At 34.0% G+C, this 16,837-nt stretch overlaps 1 protein-coding gene across 1 annotated transcript in view; it reads right to left on the reverse strand.

The window, feature by feature from the left end:
- Positions 1-373: 373 nt before the first annotated feature.
- LOC134701211 (uncharacterized) overlaps positions 374-16,837 on the reverse strand; it is a 68,258-nt gene continuing 51,794 nt past the window's right edge. Inside the window, exons 3-11 of the mRNA XM_063562347.1 lie at positions 15,649-15,954; positions 14,088-14,142; positions 13,674-13,747; positions 11,357-11,410; positions 8,187-8,243; positions 5,575-5,874; positions 3,923-4,222; positions 2,081-2,380; positions 374-711 (exon numbers count right to left, since the gene is read on the reverse strand). Of these exons, the coding sequence (XP_063418417.1) occupies positions 374-711; positions 2,081-2,380; positions 3,923-4,222; positions 5,575-5,874; positions 8,187-8,243; positions 11,357-11,410; positions 13,674-13,747; positions 14,088-14,142; positions 15,649-15,954 (1,784 nt within the window). The remainder of the gene's footprint in view (positions 712-2,080; positions 2,381-3,922; positions 4,223-5,574; positions 5,875-8,186; positions 8,244-11,356; positions 11,411-13,673; positions 13,748-14,087; positions 14,143-15,648; positions 15,955-16,837) is intronic.

A 16,837-nucleotide genomic window follows, 5' to 3' on the forward strand; every position in this document is an offset into this window, starting at 1 on the left:
TAAAATATGCCAAATCAGATGTCGTTTGTTTTCTATCGCTGCAGCTATTTCATGATTATCTTTTTCTATTTCTGTATTCGGTTGAATTTTCAGTAACTAATTACGTTATCAATTAGTTATTGCAGTCTGATTTAAACAAAACAAACGTTGTTGGTCGATGCTTTATATGTGGGTACCAACTATGAGACGTTTGAGAGCATAGAAAACAAAACATTACTAAGACCGTAAAAGGTAACATGTAAAATCTCGTACATACTAAGCCGTTATACATTGATTGTTAAAAACTGGCTTATTTGAAGTGGAACCTGATAGAAATAAAATATCCGGATAGTGTCAGTAAATATAAATGTGTCATGTTAAACATGTTAAACGATCATTTAATTGCAAAAGTAATTCCAAATCTTTCCCTACCTAGTTTCAGGGTCTGCTTGGCCTTAGACTCCGAATAATGGCTTTTGACATCATCTTTATAAACTGAACGCATTTTAAATTCATAATATGTTTCAGGTTTCAGATTTTGAAGTTTGTACATGCGTTGTCCATCTTCATCTGTAAGTACATCTCCAGAAAGGAATGTTTCAGTAGACCAGTCATCTGTTCCTCGAAGTCGATGATCAAGCTCATACGATAGGCCCTCGTGTGAGTCATCAATAAACCATCCAATGGTCATTGAACAATCAGTGCATTTTATTATATTAAATTCTCTAGGAGCTGTAAATAAATGTAAAACAAAATGTCACCAAACTACCTGGAGAGAATGATATAAAGGGATTAGTGCATTACAAGTAGTCGAAAATACCGACAATGTCGTCGTTAGCAATGAATAAATGTGGTAGGACAAACACACATTCTCCTTAGGGATCATCGGTACCTACGTGAATGGTGAAACAAGTTCAAAATCGTAAGAGTGATACATTATCACTCAAGGATGACTTGGTTAATACATCAGGTTATTCAAAAATATTAATCAAAGTTTTATTCGGTGATGTTACTGTAGGAACATGATGGTCGAACTTCTGGTACCATAAAATTTGGTATAATAGCGGTTATATTGGGGCTATTAACTCCGATACATCAGTTGTACTTGTTTGAATTATTTAGCTTTACTAATGGTCCGTTGTGTTTAGCCGACTGGGCGTCTAAATGTATGCTGCACGGGAAAGTAGATCGACCCATTTGTTTACATCATCGTCTTCATACACAACAATGAATAATGGTGTGTTTGACAGTTTTTACAGGTACGTTATTTGTTCTGTGACTCATACGATTTTTACGTTATGCAGCAAGGAATTTGCCCTGTCAAAAGAGAGGGGAAAAACCTAAGGGGCATTCAACTTATTCCAAATGGTATAAAAAAGAACAGTTTTCGGTAAAAATAAAGCGTTTCCATTTCCGCATTAGATTCTAGTATATCCGACCTGTGCTACTTGTTGTGCATCACCAGCATCGACACTATAATAGTAAAATATTAGATTGTGCAATTTTTTTTCAGGTTGCATATTTCTGAAGATATGTTGGAATAAGAGCAATTGCTAAACAAAATTTAATCTCCGTTATTTTATTTCTTTTTAGTTAACGAGTGTTCTTAATAAAACAATCTGTCCTTTCAAATTGTTCATACCCCTTGAACATACAACCAATCGACATACACAGGTGCACCAATGAAATGAAAGCTAATAAAATATGCCAAATCAGATGTTGTTTGGTTTCTATCACTGCAACTATTTCATGATTATCTTTTTCTATTTCTGTATTCGGTTGAATTTTCAGTAACTAATTACGTTATCAATGAGTTATTGCAGTCTGATTTAAACAAAACAAACGTTGTTGGTCGATGCTTTATATGTTGCGACAAAATATGAAACGTTTGAGAGCATAGAAAACAAAACATTACTAAAACCGTAAAAGGTAACATGTAAAATCTCATACATACTAAGCCGTTAGACATGTATTGTTAAAAACTGGCTTATTTGAAGTGGAACCTGATAGAAACAAAAATATCCGAATAGTGTCAGTAAATATAAAGTCGTCATGTTAAACGATCATTAAATTGCAAAAGTAATTCCAAATCTTTCCCTACCTAGTTTCAGGGTCCGCTTGGCCTTAGACTCCGAATAATGGCCTTTGATATCATCTTTATAAACTGAACGCATTTTAAATTCATAATATGTTTCAGGTTTCAGATTTTGAAGTTTGTACATGCGTTGTCCATCTTCATCTGTCAGTACATCTCCAGAAAGGAATGTTTCGGTAGACCAGTCATCTGTTCCTCGAAGTCGATGATCAAGCTCATACGATAGGCCCTCGTGTGAGTCATCAATAAACCATCCAATGGTCATTGAACAATCAGTGCATTTTATTATATTAAATTCTCTAGGAGCTGTAAATAAATGTAAAACAAAATGTCACCAAACTACCTGGAGAGAATGATATAAAAGGGATTAGTGCCATACAAGTAGTTAAAAATACCGACAATGTCGTCGTGAGCAATGAACAATTGTGGTACGACAAACACACATTATCATTAAGGATCATCGGTTCCAACGTGAATGGTGTAACAAGTTCAAAATCGTATAAGTGATACATTATCACTCAAGGGTAGTTTGGTTAATACATCAGGTTATTCAAAAATATTTATAAAAGTTGTATTCGGTGATGTTACTGTAGGACAATGATGGTCGAACTTCTGGTCCCATCAAATTTGGTATAATAGCGGTTATATTGGGGCTATTAACTCCGATACATTAGTTGTACTTTTTTGAATTATTTAACTTTACAAATAGTCCGTTGTGTTTAGCCGACTGGGCGTCTAAATATATGCTGCACGGAGAAGTAGATCGACCCATTCGTTTACATCATAGGCTCCATACATGAAAATGAATAATGGTGTGTTTCACAGTTTTTATAGGTACGTTAACTGTTCTGTGACTTGATAATTTTTTTTCAGTTATTCAACAAGGAATTCGCCGTGTCAAAAGAGAGGGGAAAAAACCTAAGGGACATCCAACTTATTCCAAATGGTATAAAAAGAACAGTTTTCTGTAAAAATAGAGCGTTTCCATTTCTGCAATAGGTTCTATTATATTCGACCTGTGCGACTCGTTGTGCATCACCAGCATCGACATAATAGTAAAATATAAGATTGTGCAATTTTTTTTCAGGTTGCATATTTCTGACGATATGTTGGGATAAGAGCAATTGTTTAACAAAATTTAATCTCCGTTATTTTTTTCTTTTTAGTCGAAGAGTGTTCTTAAAAAAAACAATCTGTCCTTTCAACTTGTTCATATCCCTTGAACATATAACCAATCATCAACATACTCAGGTGCACCAATGAAATGCAAGCTAATAAAATATGCCAAATCAGATGTTGTTTGGTTTCTATCACTGCAACTATTTCATTATTATCTTTTTCTATTTCTGTATTCGGTTGAATTTTCACGTTATCAATTAGTTATTGCAGTCTGATTTAAACAAAACAAACGTTGTTGGTCGATGTTTTATATTTGGGTACCAAATATGTTTTCCCGTTTGAATGGTTTTACACTAGTAATTTTGGGGCCCTTTATAGCTTGTTGTTCGGTGTGAGCCAAGGCTCCGTGTTGAAGGCCGTACTTTAACCTATAATGGTTTAATTTTTAAATTGTTATTTGGATGGAGAGTTGTCTCATTGGCACTCACACCACATCTTCCTATATCTATGAAACGTTTGAGAGCATAGAAAACAAAACATTACTAAAACCGTAAAAGGTAACATGTAAAATCTCGTACATACTAAGCCGTTATACATGTATTGTTAAAAACTGGCTTATTTGAAGTGGAACCTGATAGAAACAAAAATATCCGGATAGTGTCAGTAAATATTAAGTTGTCATGTTAAACGATCATTGAATTGCAAAAGTAATTCCAAATCTTTCCCTACCTAGTTTCAGGGTCTGCTTGGCCTTAGACTCCGAATAATGGCTTTTGACATCATCTTTATAAACTGAACGCATTTTAAATTCATAATATGTTTCAGGTTTCAGATTCTGAAGTTTGTACATGCGTTGTCCATCTTCATCTGTCAATACATCTCCAGAAAGGAATGTCTCGGTAGACCAGTCGTCTGTTCCTCGAAGTCGATGATCAAGCTCATACGATAGGCACTCGTCTGGGACATCAATAAACCATCCAATGGTCATTGAACAATCAGTGCATTCAATTATATTAAATTCTCTAGGAGCTGTAAATAAATTTAAAAAAAAATGTCACCAAACTACCTGGAGAGAATGATACAAAGGGATTAGTGCCATACAAGTAGTCGAAAATACCGACAATATCGTCTTGATCAATGAACAATTGTGATAGGACAAACACACATTCTCCTTAGGAATCATCGGTTCCTACATGAATCGTGAAACAAGTTCAAAATCGTATAGAGTGATACATTATCACTCAAGGGTAGTTTGGTTAATACATCAGATTATTCGAAAATATTACTAAAAGTTTTTTTCGGTGATGTTACTGTAGGAAAATGATGGTCGAACTTCTGGTACCATCAAATTTGGTATAATAGCGGTTATATTGGGGCTAGTAACTCCGATACATTAGTTGTACTTGTTTGGATTATTTAACTTCACAAATGGTTCGTTGTGTTTAGTTGACTTGGCGTCTAAATTTATGCTGCACGGGGAAGTAGATAGACCCATTTGTTTACATCTCCGTCTCCATAGACGACCATGAATCATGGTGTGTTTTACTGATTTCACGTGTACGCTAATTTTTCTGTGACTCGATACGATTATTTCGTTATCCAGCAAGGAATTCGCCATGTCAAAAGAGAGGGGGGAAATACCAAAGGGACATTCAGCTTATTCCAAATGGTATCAACAGAGCAGTTGTCTGTAAAAATAGAACGTTTCCTTTTCCGATTTCGATTCTATTATATCCGATTTGTGCGTCTCGTAGTGCATCACCAGCATCGACAAAAAAGTAAAATATTAGATTGCACAATTTTTGTTCAGGTTGCATATTTCTGAAGATATCTAAACAAAATTTAATCTCCGTTATTTTTATTTTTTTTTAGTTTACGAGTGTTCTTAAAAAAACAATCTGTCCTTTCAACTTGTTCATACTCCTTGAACATATCACCAATCGTCATACTCAAGTGCACCAATGGAATAAAAGTTAATAAAATATGCCAAATCAGATGTTGTTTGTTTTCTATCGCTGCAGCTATTTCATGATTATCTTTTTTCTATTTCTGTATTCGGTTGAATTTTCAGTAACTAATTACGTTATCAATTAGTTATTGCAGTCTGATTTAAACAAAACAAACGTTTTTGTTCGATGCTTTATATGTGGGTACATAAAATGAAACGTTTCAGAGCAAAGAAAACAAAACATAACTAAAACCGTAAAAGGTACAATGTAAAATCTCATAAATATTAAGCCGTTATACATGTATTGTTAAAAACTGGCTTATTTGCAGGGGAACCTGATAGAAACAAAAATATTCGGATAGTGTCAGTAAATATAAATTTGTCATGTTGAACGATCATTTAAATGCAAAAGTAATTCCAAATCTTTCCCTACCCAGTTTCAGGGTCTGCTTGGCTTTAGACTCCGAATAATGGCTTTTGACATCATCTTTATAAACTGAACGCATTTTAATTTCATAATATATTTCAGGTTTCAGATTCTGAAGTTTGTACATGCGTCGTCCATCTTCATCTGTCAATACATCTCCAGAAAGGAATGTCTCGGTAGACCAGTCGTCTGTTCCTCGAAGTCGATGATCAAGCTCATACGATAGGCACTCGTCTGGGACATCAATAATCCATCCAATGGTCATTGAACAATCAGTGCATTCAATTATATCAAATTCTCTAGGAGCTGTAAATAAATTTTGAAAAAAATGTTACCAAACTACATGGAGAGAATAATATAAAGTGATTAATGCCGTACAAGTAGTCGAAAAATACCGACAATGTCGTCTTGATCAATGAACAATTGTGATAGGAAAAACACACATTCTCCTTAGGGATCATCGGTTCCTACATGAATAGTGAAACAAGTTCAAAATCGTATAGAGTGATACATTATCACTCAAGGGTAGCTTGGTTAATACCTCAGGTTATTCGAAAATATCAATAAAAGTTTTATTCGGTGATGTTACCGTAGAAAAATGATGGGTTCTGGTACCATTGAATTTTGTATTATAGCGGTTATCTTTGGGCTAGTAACTCCGATACATTAGTTTTTCTTTTTTTAATTATTTTATCTTTCAAATCGTATCTAATTTACAAAAGAATTACTTTACTTAAAAGTTTCGAAATTAACAGAGTTACAGAACGCTCTCTCAGCAATATTTAACGACATGATGTCGATTTCCACATGCAAAGACATTATTTTCAATAATTTCGATAAAAAAAATTAAAAGACTACACGGACAGTTATTGTAAAATTTTACATCACGTTTTTTGCTAGGGGTCCTTCAAGTGTAAAAGATTCTTACTGTCCATTTTATTTAGGTCAAACATGTCAAAGGGAGACGACTTCACAAATGGTCCGTTGTGTTTAGTTGACTGGGCGTCTGAATATATGCTGCACGGGGAAGTTGTTCGACCCATTTGTGGAGAGTGGGAAAATACCAAAGGGACAATCAACTTATTTCATATTGTATAAAAAGAGTAGTTATCTGTAAAAATAGAACGTTTCCATTTCCGCATTCGATTATATTATATCCGATTTGTGCGTCTCGTTGTGCATCACCAGCATCGACATAATAGTAAAATATTAGATTTAAAGGGGTTTGCGCTGTACAGTTAGTGGGAAAATACAGACAACGTCATGATCAATGTTAAAGGATCAAAGAACAAACACACATTCTAACTGTTCTATAAAAAGACCATATTGACAGTCATTGTAAATTTCACATCACGTTCTACACTAGTATCTTTTCAGGAAAAATAAGTTTCTTATATATCTTGCTGGATTTTTTATATTTTATGATGTTTGCTTCTTTTTAAGTCGGTTCAAGGATCTAAAGTTGGTTCTACCAATTTTTCTGGTTTTCCATCAATAGTTGTTTAGTTGGTAATGGAATTGTTTACGACTGGCATACAAGTGATAGCTATAAAAACCATTTTCGACATAAAAAAATGCCTGTACCAATTCAGGAATATGACAGTTGTTACCCATTCGTTTGATGTGTTTTTACCTTTTGATACTGTCATTTGCTTAGGGACTTTCCGCTTAGAATTTTCCTCGGAGTTCGGTATTTTTTTTATTTATTTTTTTTCATATAAAATATCCCTCATAAATACAGTAGACAGCTGTTTCTGTTCTTTGTTTTTATGTACTCCGAAATGATACTACAGTTTTTGTTTTTCTGTTAGTGTTTTAAGCGGCTCGTTTAGCCAAACAGTCAAGTGGGCTTCTTTTTAAGGAGTGGTGAAATGCTTGGTTAGTCAAAAAGTTCTAAAATACAGAACCTGACAAGTTCAAAAATTTAAAATGGTTGAGATCTTCCTACGGTCATTGGACATTAAAACTGACATTTTTTACTATTATCTTGAACACTGTAATAGACAGAGAAAAACTTTAATACCAAAATGATCAACATGACAAGACCTAAAATATGATAAAACATGTCCTAAATCGTTAAACAACTCATTATTGTGGTTATTGCTCTTTAAATGACATGTTTTACCATTATTTTTTTTTTTAGAATAGATAAACGAAATACGAAATATTTTATTAAAGAAAGATCAGTAAGTCACTAATATCTTAGATACAACAAAGAATAACATTTAAACAATCTCACTACAATTAATACTAAACAAGTATCAACATGTCATGTGTTCAAAGGGGAGTAACTCTAGTATATATAGAAATAAAAGTATAACAAGTTTAAAAGGGTACAACATCACCAAAAACACAATAAAACAAACAATATGTTAGATATTTCGGATAACAGAAATAAAAGTAGATAAGCATGTACTTTATAAATAGCCAACAAACAGTCAAAATTTCACACTTTTGCTTTATATGTAAAAAAAAACACATGTTCAGCTACTTAGGTGTATCAAACGATTTCCAAACGTCCATCAATGGTTTAACTGTCGGTTGGAGGGTGATAACAAAATACTATATTTCTAAACATAAGCCAATCATGGTATATATATAATATATTACGAACTTACTGCTACGAGTTTTAATCAATTGTCGCATTACCCGCAATACAATAATCCAAACAACAACTGAAAATATAATAAAATTTTATGTTCAGAGTAGTAATTAGTGTACAATTGTATTTGTAATAGTACTTCACCGATAGATGTTTAGCTGATAAAAGACATTCTGACAGGAATTTTACTAATAATTATACACGCACCTAGTAAAGATAGTTAAACTAGGAATATTGTGAATATTATGTCGAGTTGGGCTTTATGTTGATTTTGTTTTAAAGTTCATTACGTATTGAAGGAGTTATACATCCTTTGCCCTCAATGTTTAAGGTTTGAGCAGACCCGACGAAGGTAAGTCAAAATGATAAGACGCACCACATTGTATGTGTTTTAATTTCGTACTGTTTGTGGCTGCTAGTTGTTCTATCTTACCAAGTCAGACTATCTGGACTAATGTGTTGTTGTTTGTGCGCCAACTTTTTACAGGAGACTGTTGCTGCTGGTTGTTTAATCTTACCAAGTCAGACTATCTGGACTCTTGTGTTGTTGTTTGTGCGCCAACTTTTTACAGGAGACTGTTGCTGCTAGTTGTTCTATCTTACCAAGTCAGACTATCTGGACTCTTGTGTTGTTGTTTGTACGACAACTTTTTACGGGAGACTGTTGCTGCTAGTTGTTCTATCTTACCAAGTCAGACTATCTTGACTCTTGTGTTGTTGTTTGTACGACAACTTTTTACAGGAGACTGTTGCTGCTAGTTGTTCTATCTTACCAAGTCAGACTATCTGGACTAATGTGTTATTGTTAGTGCGCCAACTTTTTACAGGAGACTGTTGCTGCTAGTTGTTCTATCTTACCAAGTCAGACTATCTGGACTAATGTATTGTTGTTTGTGCGCCAACTGTTTGCGGGAGACTGTTGCTGCTAGTTGTTCTATCTTACCAAGTCAGACTATCTGGACTAATGTGTTGTTGTTTGTGCGCCAACTTTTTACAGGAGACTGTTGCTGCTAGTTGTTCTATCTTACCAAGTCAGACTATCTGGACTAATGTGTTGTTGTTTGTGCGCCAACTTTTTGCAGGAGACTGTTGCTGCTAGTTGTTCTATCTTACCAAGTCAGACTATCTGGACTAATGTGTTGTTGTTTGTGCGCCAACTTTTTACAGGAGACTGTTGCTGCTAGTTGTTCTATCTTACCAAGTCAGACTATCTGGACTAATGTGTTGTTGTTTGTGCGCCAACTTTTTACAGGAGACTGTTGCTGCTAGTTGTTCTATCTTACCAAGTCAGACTATCTGGACTAATGTGTTGTTGTTAGTGCGCCAACTTTTTACAGGAGACTGTTGCTGCTGGTTGTTCTATCTTACCAAGTCAGACTATCTGGACTAATGTGTTGTTGTTTGTGCGACAACTTTTTGCAGGATACTGTTGCTGCTAGTTGTTCTATCTTACCAAGTCAGACTATCTGGACTAATGTGTTGTTGTTTGTGCGCCAACTTTTTGCAGGAGACTGTTGCTGCTAGTTGTTCTATCTTACCAAGTCAGACTATCTGGACTAATGTGTTGTTGTTTGTGCGCCAACTTTTTGCAGGAGACTGTTGCTGCTAGTTGTTCTATCTTACCAAGTCAGACTATCTGGACTAATGTGTTGTTGTTTGTGCGCCAACTTTTTGCAGGAGACTGTTGCTGCTAGTTGTTCTATCGTACCAAGTCAGACTATCTGGACTAATGTGTTGTTGTTTGTGCGACAAATTTTTACAGGAGACTGTTGCTGCTAGTTGTTCTATCTTACCAAGTCAGACTATCTGGACTAATGTGTTGTTGTTTGTGCGCCAACTTTTTGCAGGAGACTGTTGCTGCTAGTTGTTCTATCTTACCAAGTCAGACTATCTGGACTAATGTGTTGTTGTTTGTGCGACAACTTTTTGCAGGAGACTGTTGCTGCTGGTTGTTCTATCTTACCAAGTCAGACTATCTGGACTAATGTGTTGTTGTTTGTGCGCCAACTTTTTACAGGAGACTGTTGCTGCTGTTTGTTCTATCTTACCAAGTCAGACTATCTGGACTCTTTTCTTGTTGTTTGTACGACAACTTTCTGCGGGAGTCTGTTACTGCTGGTTGTTCTAGCCTGACGAACTGTCTAATATATTTCTAATAATTTTCAGCCCTTTTCATACATTTCGACATTAAATTTATCGGAGAGTCCTGTTTGGCACTGAATGAAGCTGCTGTTTTCGGTTCAGAAAATGTCCAGCTATATCTTTTAATTATCGTCTTATTATAGCATGCGTATCATTGCGAAATTGTAAATTTTATATTCATGGCAAAATAACTTTGACTTATAGACGTAACTTCTATTTTGAATCTTATATTTTGGTGCATGTTTGGCTCACTTGGCCCGCCCGAAGGGCCAAGTGAGCTTTTCTCATCACTTTGCGTCCGGCGTCAGGCGTCGTCGTCGTCCGTCGTCGTAAACTTTTACAAAAATCTTCTCCTCTGAAACTACTGGGCCAAATTCAACCAATCTTGGCCACAATCATCATTTAGGCATTTTGTTTGACAAATGTGTGGCGTGACTCGGCCAACCAACCAAGATGGCTGCCATGGCTAGAAATAGTACATAGGGGTAAAATGTAGATTTAGGATTATAACATAACCATAATTGGTATCGTCCTTTATATGTTTATAGTCAATTCTTAACAATTTTCCCAACTTTTTGTAAATTTTTAGAAACCATTTTCCACTGAAATTACTGGGCAAAGTTCATTATAGATATAGATAATTGTAGCAACAAGAATGTTCAGTAAAGTATGATCTACAAACACATCACCATCACCAAAACACAATTTGTCATGAATTTATCTGTGTCCATTGTTTAATATGCACATAGACCAAGGTGAACGACAGAGGAAGGTAAGCTACTTTTAAATAATCAATATTCCATTCCTTTAATAATTGTACTGCTGATTTTTTCCCTTTTAAGTTCAACTTTTTAACTATTTATTATTTGCAAAAAATGAGAAAAATCTTATACATTTTCTTATTAATGATTTCGGCTATGGTGTGGAAATTTGTATATGATTCTCACAGACATTTTCCAAGTTCGTAGAAACATGAATGAATAATAAGAAATACTATTTAAAGGAATTCTTAACTAAACAGCTCATGTGTTTTAAAGTACTTACCGTATGCTAATGACAACAGGAAAACCGATTTAACTGCTACAATGCGATATTCATCTGCAAAATACGATATGCAGCTGATGAAAGAGTTTTGTATTTTACGATAGTTTCATTGTCGAACTAATGTTTCATTGCTTTGAACAAAAAAGGGTACTTTTAACTGACAGTTGGGTTCGTGAACTTTTTCTCAATTCAATGTTTCATTTAGTGTTTGTGTTCTATGTTTAATGGTTCAATTATAATAAATCACGTTCGCAAACATTTTGACGAGCGAAATATACGTTATTATCATCTAAACTATATATGCTACGTGTTCTCACATATACACTTGTATCTTCAGCTTTTAACTCATAGTTTGTTAAATAAAATATATCCAATATATGTTTTAACAGCAACCATAATTATTAATGAACATAAACAAAGAAGCATGAATCAAAAGTTATGGTGATATCAATTCTGACAAAGCTTTCACCTGCATTATTTACGTAATCTAGAAGTGAATCTTTTCCAAAATCTATTAATGTGTGACTTTGCAAATTAATATTACTACTAACAACCACATTAGACCGTTGTTTTTCCCGTTTGAATGGTTTTACGCTAGTTATCGTGGGACCCTTTATAGCTTGTTGTTCGGTGTGAGCCAAAGCTCCGTGTTGAAGGCCGTACATAGACCTATAATGGTTAACCTTTTTTTAAATTGTTATTTGGATGGAGAGTTGTCTCATTGGCACTCAAACCACATCTTCCTATTTCCTCATATACATGAATGTACATATATATTTATGAATTGACAATTTGTTTTAATCAAGTTTTATATGTTTGCAAATCGTTCTTATAGTGGAATTTACAAACCAGACTATTTGATCTTACTCTGCCAAACTTAAAATATCAATGGGTATTTTGGGGATATTTCAACAGGTTAAAAGCATAGGGGGGAGCTACTCAATGGATATTTGACAACATTAGTCATAGACAAACTGACAACCCAATGGCGGACCTTTACTTGTTAAACACGTTTCATATTGTATCAGCATTGACCAACTAACAACAATTAATCGCTTTAAAACTGTTTTGTTTCTAGCGCAATTGGTTGGTTGTATGTTGTTGAAACAAGAGAATAGCATACCTTAAAATTATACGTCTGGCATCTTTGATGAGATGTATAAGAAGCGAAATATCCCATAGGGACATTCAAATGAGAAACACAAATTCAACCGAAAACTTAAGGTGAAGTCAGGTGCTTCGGAAGGGTATGCAAATTATTACCACCATCTGGCATCAGTCGTGTTGCTCGTGTAAGCACAGTGTCTTACTTTTAAAACTAACAAAAGTTGTTATCACTTATCACCATATCTGTAACTTTAACAATATGGAAAAGCCACTGGACCTTTGTTTAATCATGTAAATGTGTCTTAATTTCATTAACAGGCTAGTGGGTCAATGATTTTGATCATCACAAGGAACACCATTATTCCATCAACTTACCAATTTTGAGGCAATTGCATATTGTTTCAATTATTTACGATGAGATTTCTGTGTAAATATATTCTTGTAAGTTTGGAATATCAGCCTTGGTACATGTAAATGGCGTTTTAGATCATTATTCATACTTCAGAAAGTTCACATTAGATATATAATTTAGGCAACAGGTGGAGTTACTAAAAAATCATTTTTTCCCCTAAATTGCAAAAATAGTAAACATTTGTAAGCCTATTTAAATTATGTTAAACAGTTTGATCAATGAACAGGTCAATATAATCAGGACATTTTTGTATAGAAAGGTCGGAAAGCAAACGTTTAAACCAGAAATACATTTTACACATATTTACAGCTTTTTAAAGTACATTTTCGTTTTGTACGATTGTTGTTAATTTATAATTATAATTGATATTATCTCAAAATGAGGCTATGTTCCCAGCAGTTGCTATTTCGCGCTAACTGTATGAAGCTCAAAGTCCTTATCTGAATATGTCGAACAAAATTCAACAATATTAATTTTGATGTCCTACAGACTTATGTCTTATGAACATCTGAAGAAAATGTTTGTCGATTTATAAGACCTTTAATTTTCGAATTGAAGTTGTCAACTCTATGACTATATCCAATTTCCTTTGGTATGACATATATAAACATATTTAGCATTTATGAGTGAATAATTAGAACATTTGGTATCATGTGTTGTCAAATCCAGACTTTCAAATATTTTTTTATTTTTTTTCTACTTTCTATTAATCGGATAACGATCGAAACTAATATCACTAAAACAACGTTATACTTTATTAGTAGTGATTGATCCTTTCTATAGCAGGTATAAACTTACTGGTCGGAAGATGTTTAATGTTGTATTTGTTGTTATCAAACTCATTGATTTTTATTGTCCGTGAAATATTAAACCTATAATAAAAAAACAATATACATGGTTACTGAAACATAGATCGCACAAAACATGTCTCAAAAAATATTCAAAACAAATTTTCTTTTATGATTTACACAGAAGTTCAAAGAATGTAGTTTTGAGATTTCTGGATGTTTTTGTCGATAGCCTAACTGAAAATCTTTATCCATTTAGTATTGGTATTCAACATCCAAACTTTTTAGTCTATATTCATTTGCGCATCATGACAACTAAGATTTATAAGATGTTTAGATAAATTTAACGAGACAACATTCAATTTGTATATATACATGTATACAAATATTTAAATTAATTCAATACTTTTGAAAAAATACTTACATATCGCCCAAGTAAGGGATTCTTGTCATTTTCATTTCATGATAACATTTGATATCTGGAAAATAAAATGTTTTCTACAATATACAAATGGATAACTTTTCCCGACAGTAGTAATAGTTAGTAGCAATTTAGTTTGCAAAATCGCCATGACCAGCTTATATGCAAATGCATTCACTTCTCATCTTTTCACTATGAAGTCGCGGAAATTTGGACTGAAATTGGAACATGGGAGTACATTCATCTTCATGATATTGGAAAGGGATACAAATTTTGGCTTGTCAATGGTCACATATGGACCCCTTTAAAGAGTTGTTACATGGGTTTTTAAAGTGCAAAGATCATAGCATTCTCTTTACACATGCATCGGAATAAACGCCTCTATTCTGAATATACGTGAATGAAAATGGGAATTGTGTCAAGGAGACAAATAACCCGACAAAGGAACAGAACACAGCCGAAGGCCACCAATGGATATTAAACACAGCAAGAAAATTCCGCACCACGAGGTGGGGTTCAGCTGGCCCCTTGAACAAAAACTTGTACTGGTTCGGTGAAAATGGACGTCATACGAAACTCCACAGCATGTAAATGAACTTAAATTAAAAATCATACAAGACTAAAACAGGCCAGAGTCTTCTGACTTTGGACAGTCGGTGTTTAGCATGTTTAATGTGATCTCAACCGACCCCTATACATCTTGCCAATAAAAGAAGAAACAAACGCAGAGCAATACACAGAGTAAACGTGGAAAAGAAGACCATGTCCGATGTCAGAATAGGTTACATACGAAAGTAAGCAACATGACAGCGATGGATAAATTAACGAAGGACCACCAGCATGCAATTACTGACATACCAGCTCCAGATCTCAATTAAACGGATTGAGAGAGTATGTCTTATCATATAAAAATAAAGCACGATCTGTCCTGGCAGGGGTTAAGTAACATACCATCACAAAAACATGAGAAGAATTTAACTCGTATATTGCCAACAACTGGTTTTATAATAAATGTGTTCATTTTTTATTCAAAAACTATGTTAGTAAATCAATATTAAAACCAGAATATTCCATTTTAATGACCTGGCAACAGCGTAGTAAGTCATCCCAAGGAGTCGGACGAATGTTGCACTTCTTACAGAGTTCGATAAAACAACCGAAAGACAGTTAGATGGCAAGATTAAGTCTTCAACAAAAGGCAAGAATCAATACACTATGTCAAGCTCTAAAGAGTTTAACCTGTGAATAAATTCAATAGTTACAATGAAATTCCTGCCGTTTCAATCTGATTATAACATGTATAAACGAACTGCATTCAAAATTGGTCATCAAATACTGACGGGGATTGATATCAATAAAAAAAGTGTTGACTACATGGCTGGAATCTCCCGGGACAAAGCGTCCATCGGTATTAGCAATGGATTAGATCTAGTAATTGTAGGGAAAGCCTTATGCTTAACCTAAATGTAACCTCAATCCCTAAAGCGGTTTTAATTTTTGATAGACAAGCAAAATCAAATATTAATAGAACTAAAATCTGGAAAAAAAAGAAAATGTCCATTACCTTCCAGTCCAACCGTTTCGTTGTATGGATTATTTCCGAGATAACAGGAGCAATCTTCAGTTGAAGGATTGCAGTAACATTGGTGGGCTGAGCTCGTGATAAAAGAATATCCTCCATTAGTATTACAAATACATTTTCTGTCGACCGTAGTGTCGCCGATTTGATATGTCTCCTGACCTAGGCTGTTACAAAGTGATTTTTGAAAGGTGCAATCACTGTATCCAACTGTCTCAAAAATGAAAGGCTGATATCGATTACCACTACATGCTACTCTGTTTAAGTTAGGTTGAAAGACGTATTTATAACCTGCAAAGAAAGTGAATAATAATCATGGACATGAATGTTTGAATACATTTACTTTTATAACGTGTTTGTTTTTATATAAGTGAAATTTTGCTATATCTTAATTTGCCATATCAATAATTATCAAAGTTACCAAAATTAAATTTTAAAACTTGATATTATACTTTTACTACCAAGTAGAAATTTGTGATTATAACACAACAGCTCAATTGTTAGGACTCATTAGAAAGATATTTCACTTGACCTATGTATTTCATCTATACTCAAACAGGAAATTTGCATTTTAGTGTAGTTTAACAAACCTACAGCCTCAATATATTAAAATAATAAAATCTGAAGAGAGATGATGTATCAAATATTTTTCTTTTATACGTTTTCAAGACAAAATTGTCAACTCAAACACTTCTGAACATTAAAAAGTGTACTCGTCTTCCCCTTTTTGATGCTTTCTTTCCTTTTTGGGGGGGATTTTTTTCCAAAAAAAAACTTTCACCGGGGGTACAGTTGCGAATTGTTGGTATTTTACAATAAGGAAACAGTGACAGGCTCATACATAAAGATTTTGACAGCAGATAAAATTGTGAACCCTATAATTAGCACGACTTTATCAGATTACAGTACTAACATTCTAAGCTTTAGATAAGGCGTAAGTACTTTAATTAAGTCATGATTCCGCAATGTCGCTGGTGTTTTCCATTATCTTTAATACTGAAAGCTTATCTATTTACATATCTGTTTTACCATGAATCGAACATCTTAATGTTGAATGTTTAGAAAATATGAGATTTGTTTTTTATTTTGCCATGTTCAATCTGATGAAGCTCAAATAGAAAAAAAATGACACTCTCCCATCATGACCTTTATGAAACAAACGTTTATATAAATA

The sequence above is a fragment of the Mytilus trossulus genome, unplaced genomic scaffold (assembly GCF_036588685.1).
Source record: "Mytilus trossulus isolate FHL-02 unplaced genomic scaffold, PNRI_Mtr1.1.1.hap1 h1tg000233l__unscaffolded, whole genome shotgun sequence".
Lineage (NCBI taxonomy): Eukaryota > Metazoa > Mollusca > Bivalvia > Mytilida > Mytilidae > Mytilus > Mytilus trossulus.